The sequence below is a fragment of the Salvelinus sp. IW2-2015 genome, linkage group LG35 (assembly GCF_002910315.2).
Source record: "Salvelinus sp. IW2-2015 linkage group LG35, ASM291031v2, whole genome shotgun sequence".
NCBI lineage: Eukaryota > Metazoa > Chordata > Actinopteri > Salmoniformes > Salmonidae > Salvelinus > Salvelinus sp. IW2-2015.
The window spans coordinates 11,494,167-11,502,131 of NC_036874.1; the positions used below are offsets into that span (position 1 = coordinate 11,494,167).

The 7,965-nt window shown below is 43.0% G+C and overlaps 1 protein-coding gene across 1 annotated transcript in view; it reads left to right on the forward strand.

The window, feature by feature from the left end:
* si:dkey-24p1.1 (B-cell receptor CD22) overlaps positions 1–7,123 on the forward strand; it is a 38,957-nt gene extending 31,834 nt beyond the window's left edge. The window contains exons 7-17 of the mRNA XM_023980211.2: positions 526–819; positions 1,141–1,452; positions 1,584–1,853; positions 2,232–2,495; positions 3,112–3,193; positions 3,345–3,417; positions 3,525–3,694; positions 3,994–4,051; positions 4,485–4,588; positions 5,453–5,531; positions 6,306–7,123. Of these exons, the coding sequence (XP_023835979.1) occupies positions 526–819; positions 1,141–1,452; positions 1,584–1,853; positions 2,232–2,495; positions 3,112–3,193; positions 3,345–3,417; positions 3,525–3,694; positions 3,994–4,051; positions 4,485–4,588; positions 5,453–5,531; positions 6,306–6,557 (1,958 nt within the window). The 3' untranslated portion in view covers positions 6,558–7,123. The remainder of the gene's footprint in view (positions 1–525; positions 820–1,140; positions 1,453–1,583; positions 1,854–2,231; positions 2,496–3,111; positions 3,194–3,344; positions 3,418–3,524; positions 3,695–3,993; positions 4,052–4,484; positions 4,589–5,452; positions 5,532–6,305) is intronic.
* Positions 7,124–7,965: the final 842 nt, after the last annotated feature.

The window sequence follows — 7,965 nt, forward strand, 5'->3', positions numbered from 1 at the left end:
AATGCTGGCGGTGCTCTCACTCTAGTGGGTAGCATGAGACGGAGTCTACAACCCACACAAGTGGCTCAGGTAGTGCAGTTCATCCAGGATGGCACATCAATGCGAGCTGTGGCAAAAAGGTTTGCTGTGTCTGTCAGCGTAGTGTCCAGAGCATGGAGGCGCTACCAGGAGACAGGCACGTACATCAGGAGACGTGGAGGAGGCCGTAGGAGGGCAACAACCAGCAGCAGGACCGCTACCTCCGCCTTTGTGCAAGGAGGTGGCACTGCCAGAGCCCTGCAAAATGACTCTAATTGCCTATAATTTCCACCTTTTGTCTATTCCATTTGCACAACAGCATGTGAAATTTATTGTCAATCAGTGTTGCTTCCTAATTGGACAGTTTGATTTCACAGAAGTGTGATTGACTTGGAGTTACATTGTGTTGTTTAAGTGTTCCCTTTATTTTTTTGAGCAGTGTATATATATATATATATATATATATATATGTATATGTATATATATTGTATCCGTTATCTTTTGCAGATGTTCCAAGAGGCACTCAAATCACCCAAAGCGGAGGTTACCACGGCAACCAGGTGAAGGCAGGCTCTCAGCTATATCTCACCTGTGAGGCTGATGCCCATCCTGCCCCCGGTGTCTACACCTGGTACCATCGTAGTGGAGTATTACCACAGAGACTACGCTCCCTCACAGACCACACACAGGCCCTATCCTGGGTTAGGGTGGGCGTAACAGACGAGGGGTGTTACATGTGTAGGGCCACCAATGACATCGGCACGGGACAGAACAGCAGCATGTCATGCTTCCGTGTTCTATGTGAGTAGCTGTAAAATCTGTTCTTATTGTATAAATGCATCCAGATCTCATATCGTAGCCTCCTCTTACTCGGTATCTGAGCACTGCTGAGCCCATTTCCCCTTTCAAAAAGAACAGCTAATAGATTAATAGATGTCATAGAAGATATTTTGGTTAGCTTATTCATGATGACGTTTTACACATGGCAGCCTCTGTGTTCATGTTTGTGTTCATATTTGAAATGTGTATGTTGTATCTACAGTCCTCTCTGACAAACATTTGAATAGGTACAATTCAAAATTTGAATAGATGTTTTTTTCAAAGCTMTCCTCCTCTCCACAGATGGCCCAACCAAACCAGTGCTTTCGATGGTGCGTACGGCCCAGGAGGGCCACCTGGTTCGTATCAACTGCACTGTGCAGAGTTTCCCAGACTCTCAGCTCACTCTGACATGGACTCCMCGTCCCTCTGTCTCACCTATGTCTAGCTCCCTTCTTCAAATGCAGCCTCAACCAGTTCTTGGGTTCCTCCAACATTCTACCAATGTTGTCTGGGGTTCTTTTAATGTTACATTACTGCAAGGAGGGGTTTACACCTGTAGAGCGCAGAACTCTGAGGGGAAGAACAGCACAGAGGAGGAGCTGGAGATTACATGTGAGTACAACGCATCGTCACCATCATCACCATCATCATCCTTCTATTATTATGATGATGAAATAGTCAAACATATTTGATTTCCAAGATAAACATTTTCCATGATGCTTTCTCTGCTATGACACCTACAGACAGCCCCAAAAATGTGACGGCCTCTGCTCACCCTGACACGGTCGTGACTGAAAACAGCCAGCTGGTTCTTACCTGCACGACTCGTTCCAACCCCCGTGCCACCAACTACACCTGGCTCCGGATCATCGCAGGAGAGACCAGGATAGTGGGGCTGGTCCAGAAGTTGACGGTGATGTCCACAACCCCATCCCATAGTGGACTGTACTGGTGCACTGCCCAGAACCCCTTAGGAACTGGGAAATCCCAAGAGGTTCACATTAAAGTCAAGTGTGAGTACATATCTGTCGCTGCTTTATGACAACTACCCATAGAATATACACCCTATGTAGATCTGAGAGGAATGAATAGATGTTATTAATAAGGTGATAATTCCACCTGGCCTATCAGAGGGCAAGATGGAGGGAGATGAACCATACTGCTTACTGCAATCCTCTCAGATCTGCATTTGGGATCAGAGTCATCCTTTCAAATGGGTTCAGGTCCTCTATAACTTTCTGGAATAAAGACTTAAGTGGTAATTTGTGTAGAGCTTGAACTTATATTCTTATAATACTATAACTAAAGACAATTCAACACGAGGAAAATGCAAATGCATATTTCTATTCAAATGTATAAGAATCGTTTTCTTCCATTATCTTCCATCACAGATGCTCCAAAGCTCACAGAGGTCATTCACAACATGACCAATAGGTGGCAGAGTGATGGAGGGAGCCCTGTGGCACTGACCTGCCACAGTCACAGTTACCCCTTTGTCAGCTACAAGTGGTACAGGGTGGTCGAGGAAAGGGAGCATTTCATTATCAATCACCAGAACATCACTGTTCACCCAGACAAGCCCGGGRCGTACTACTGTGTCGCCATCAATGACATGGGGGGGAAAGAATCTGGAAGAGTCGAGCTGTTTCTCAACCGTGAGTGCATAGTGACTGACAGCCACTTTGGAAAATCAATAGAGTACAGAAGTGTGACTTATTCTGACTAACATTTTTACCTCAGTATTTCTATCTCACTTTTGATATTCATCTGATGCCTACACTCTTAGAAAAAAAGGGTTCCAAAAGAGGTTTTCGGCTATCCCCATAAGATAGCCCTTTTTGGTTCCAGATAGAACCCTTTTTGKTTCCAGATAGAACCCTTTTTGGTTCCAGGTAGAACCCTCTGTTGAGAAGGTTTCTACCTAGAACCAAATAGGGTTCTTCAAAGGCTTCTACGATGAGGACASCCRAAGAACCCTTTAAGGTTCTAGATASAACCTTTCTTTCTAAGAGTGTTGCATATTTCATTCTCCCCCTGATATGCTACCTAAATGTATGAATCAATGGTGATACAGGCCTTAAAAACCCTCCTTCAAGATGCGAAATGTATTGTATGCATACAGTAAGAGAGTATGTAACAACACATAGGTGGCATTGGCATTTAAAGTCACAGTTCCACACAAAATGCCAAAGACTGTAGCCAGAGTCTGAATGGTCCAATATTGATCCATTTCTCTTTATCGTTTCTCCTCCCTCTCTTCTCTCATCACAGGAAGTGTCTTCCATGTCCTCTCTCTCGTCCTTCCTTTCTGCTGTGTTCCGCTTCTTCTTTTACTCATCTTTCTGGTCTACAGGTGAGTCCTCCGTCAACACTCACTTCACTCCTCTTATTTAGAAAATACATATATTTCTTAAACATACGTATTGACTACAGTTAGCAATGACTGGAAACTCACCACAACACTGTTTGTGTGAAATATCCACTTTTTGTTTTGCGTTTTTCAGACACAAGAGAATCAAATCGATCCAGCAGGGGACATCAAATAAACTGCCATGTTGTGTTCACTTTGGTTTTCTGGTACTGTTGCATTTCACAAATACTGCATTATTCTCTTCTATTTATTCTGTAGTTCATTTTGTGAAAACCCCTAGTTAATTGTACATGTGTGTGTGTGTCACCGTCAGGGCTGGCGTAATGGAACAAGTGAGAACCTGGTGAGTGAAGGGGGTGCAGCGGCATCAGACCCCCCGGGGAGCAGCAGAGATCAGCTGTGGCCAGACGGCCCGTACCACCCAGAGCCTCTGCCCCAACCGCAGCATCCCCATCCCAGCAGGACGTTGTGTCCAAACAGCACGTAAGAGCATCAGACATGGTCTCACACAGACAAGATCCCACTGTAGACAAACACACATAAGCACCCACGTTTGCATGCACACACACACACACACACACAGACACACACATCTGGATGGGCAGACATACGGAAATCTCAATGAGTCAATTTAGCAGGCCTCCCTCACTCACAATGGGATTCCATTATACAAGTTACTGTGGATCACCACTACTTTCTGTCTCAGTTTGAACATCTAAMGGAAGATATAGACCTGTGTCTACTTGTCAGAGTGATTCAATTAGTTTGTTTTTTCTTTAAAGGTCGACCTCTGMCATATACACTGCATACAGTGTTCTGAAGGTACCAGGTGGAAAGCAGGTGAGAGAAATCGAACAATGTTGTTGAAGGGGTGAAATATGGACGAAAGAGGCCTTTATTTGCTGTGTATACTGTAACTCTACAGTTTACTCAACCAATGACTGTTACAATCATTCAGTATTCAGTAYGKCAAGAATGACTGAGCGTAGTGGCAGGTAGCCTAGTAGTTAGAGCRTTGGGCCAGTAACCGAAAGGTTGCTAGATCAAAACCCCAAGCTGACAAGGTAAAAATCAGTTTTTCTGACTGTGAGCAAAGCAGTTAATCCACTGTTCCTAGGCTGTCATTGTAAATAAAAATGTGTTCTTAACTAACTTGCCTAGTTAAATATAAACAAATAAGTAGCATATATATTGTACAGTTATGAATGAAGGGATGAATTAACTATTTCAATTCTTGACATTCTTTTTAATGCATACCATCTCATTTATTCAGGGTCTTTCACCAAGCCATCCAATCAGAAACAAAGATGAACACACTGGACAAACGCAGGAACCTGAAGTCAACTATGCCTCGCTGCAATTCAGGGGCCAGGAGATGTAAGATTGAACATTTTTCTGAGAATGTGGGGAAGGCAGATGAAACCAGGATAGGTTCAAATTAAAACCCATCACATTGGCCTCCCGAGTAGGGCAGCGGTCTAAAGCACTGCATCGCAGTCACTATAGACCCGGGTTCGATCCCGGGCTGTGTTGCAGCAGGCTGGGACTGTGAGACCCATGAGGTGGCGCACAATTGGCCCAGCATTGTCCGGGTTAGGGCAGGGTTTGGCCGGCCGGGATGYCCTTGTCCCATCTAGCGACACCTTGTAACTGCTGGGCGCATGCATGCTGACTTCGGTCTCCAGYTGTAYGTTGTTTCCTCTGACACATTGGTGTGGCTGGCTTCCGGGTTAAGTGAGCAGTGTGTCAAGAAGCAGTGTGGCTTGGAGGATGCATGGCTCTCAATCTTCGCCTCTCCCGAGTCCGTACGGTAGTTGCAGCAATTGGACAAGACTGTAACTACCAATTGGATATCACGAAAAACGGGTAAAAAGTACCAAAARATTATTGTAATAAAAAACAAATCACTTCACATTGACAGTATGGTGTCCATTTTAGGGCACCCCCAGGCTCCAGCCTAACCCTTTGAGGCTGAGGGTGTCCTAAAATCAACACCGAACTACAGTACAATAGAGAGCATTCTTCAGTCCTTCCAAAAGGTGAATGCATATGATGTGGGAAAACATACAAATGACCTCAAATACATCATAAATTGATATKATCCTACCATAATGTAGTAATGTATTGAAACCACTAATGTGAAAATGACTGTAGTAGTCGACCAACACGTACGTAGGGAAATAACCTGATGAGACAACAAATATGAGTCAAACGCATACAATGACACAACTTGTCTTCCAGGGGTAGCTTGGGTCCTAGAGACCAAGCGAGAGAGGRTGACGTCTATGCTAAGGTTGGCAAGCCAAAGCTGAAGGAAAAGGTCAGTCAACCGTAATAACAAATGTGTAAACCAAAACAATGGGCAACMWCACACATTGGCCCTTATGCCATGAMGTTACACTRTAACTTCATTGATCACCAGAATGTCATTATTCAGCTTTACWCTGTAACTGCATCTAAGATAGGSCTGCATATAATAATGAGTGAATTTAAAGGAAGCTAGTCAAATACTGCTTCAATTGAATTATTTGTATGGTTACTCTGCAACTATGTAACACACATGATATCCGTTGGACTGAATATAAAGTTAAACTAAAAATTGTGAATGGAAACTTTGAAGTGACGTGTCATAATCACTTTGTTGCAAATCTACTAACAAACCAAAACTCCGCTGTTACTGAAACAGGATATTGAGGTAAGAGTACACAGAGATCCTGTAAATTATGTAAATCTATTTGTGGTGCATCTTACATCATAGAAAATGTGTAGTAGGAGAAATACTGATGGGAAAAAAGCAGAGGACATTTAGAAGGACGTTTGTAGCAAGAGGACATTTAGAAGGACAGTCCAGCAGTAGCAGAAGGGGGTATCACAACCGCAAAGAAAATTGGAAAAGGACTTAAGGTGTTTTACTGGACCTTGATGTTAGCACTTGATAGTTTGGAAAAGGCAAATGAACTCGTACAGCTTTAAGAGATTTGATAAGAATAATTTAGAAAAAAATATGMCTGCCCAAGACAATTAATATTSTCCAGATTTACAAAATAGCAACATTCGAGCTGCTTCATTTGTATGAATCTCTTTCTATATTCAGACTAATAAGTGCAATGACTACGAGAACATTAAGGAAGTGTGTGTTTCGAAGCCCCCCATCGAGCCAAACATGGACACGGAGACAGGGAGCAGTGAGGAGGACGTGGAGATCAGCTACTCTGAGGTCATGTTCAGAGCAAAGCCAGGACACCAGACAGTCTGTAGTTCTGACCCTCGCCACCGCAGGACAGGCCACAGCAGCAGCTCAGATGAAGAAGACTACACAACCCAGTACTCTGATGTTAAAATATAAGAGGAAGTTTCATTCATAGTCCAAAAAAAGTATTAAGGTTTGTTTGTAAATATTTGTATCACAACTACAGTACCAGTCAAAAGTTTGGACACACCTACTCATTTAATGGTTTTTCTTTATTTTWACTATTTTCTACATTGTAGAATAATAGTGAAGACATCAACTTTCTGAAATAACAAATATGGAATCATGGAGTAACTAAAAAAGTGTTAAAYAAATAAAAATGTATGTWATATTTGAGATKATTCAAAGTARCCACCCTTTGCCTTGATKACAGTTTTGCACACTCTTGGCATTCTCTCAACCAGTTTCATGAGATAGTCACCTGGAATGCATTTCAATTAACAGGTGTGCTTTGTTAAAAGTTMATTTGTGGAATTTATTTCCTTCTTAATGCGTTTGAGCCAATCRGTTATGTTGTGACAAGGTAGGGGTGGTATACAGAAGATAGCCCTATTTGGTAAAATACCAAGTCCATATTATGTCAAGAACAGCTCAAATAAGCAAAAAGAAATGGCAGTCCATCATTAATTTAAGACATGAAGGTAATTTAATCTGGAACATTTCAAGAACTTTGAAAGTTTCTTCAAATGATGTCGCAAAAACCATCATGCACTATGATGAAACTGGCTCTCATGAGGACACGCCACAGGAAAGGAAGACCCAGAGTTACCTCTGCTGCAGAGGATAAGTTTATTAGAGTTAACTGCACTTCACATTGCAGCCCAAATAAATGCCTCACAGAGTTCAAGTAACAGGCACATCTCAACATCAAGTGTTTAGAGGAGACTGCATGAATCAGGCCTTCATGGTCGAATTGCTGCAAAGAAACCACTACTAAAGGACACCAATAATAAGAAGAGACTTGCTTGGGCCAAGAAACATGAGCAATGCACATTAGACCGGTGGAAATCTATCCTTTGGTCTGATGAGTCCAAATTTGTGATTTTTGTTTCCAACTGATGTCTTTGTGAGATGCAGAGTAGGTGAACGGATTATCTCCGCATGTGTGGTTCCAATCCGTGACGTATGGGGGAGGAGGTGTTATGGTGTGGGGGTGCTTTGCTGGTGACACTGTCCCTGATTTATTTAGAATTCAAGGCACGCTTAACCAGCATGGCTACCACAGCATTCTGCAGCGATACACTGTCCCATCTGGTTTGTGCTTMGTGGGACTATCATTTGTTTTTCAACATGTCAATGACCCGAAACACACCTCCAGGCTGTGTAAGAGCTATTTGACCAAGAAGGAGAGYGATGGAGTGCTGCATCAGATGACCTGGCCTCCACAATCACCCGACCTCAACCCAATTGAGATGGTTTGGGATGAGTTGGACCGCAGAGTGAAGAAAAAGCAGCCAACAAGAGCTCAGCATATGTGGGAACGCCTTCAAGACTGTTGGAAAAG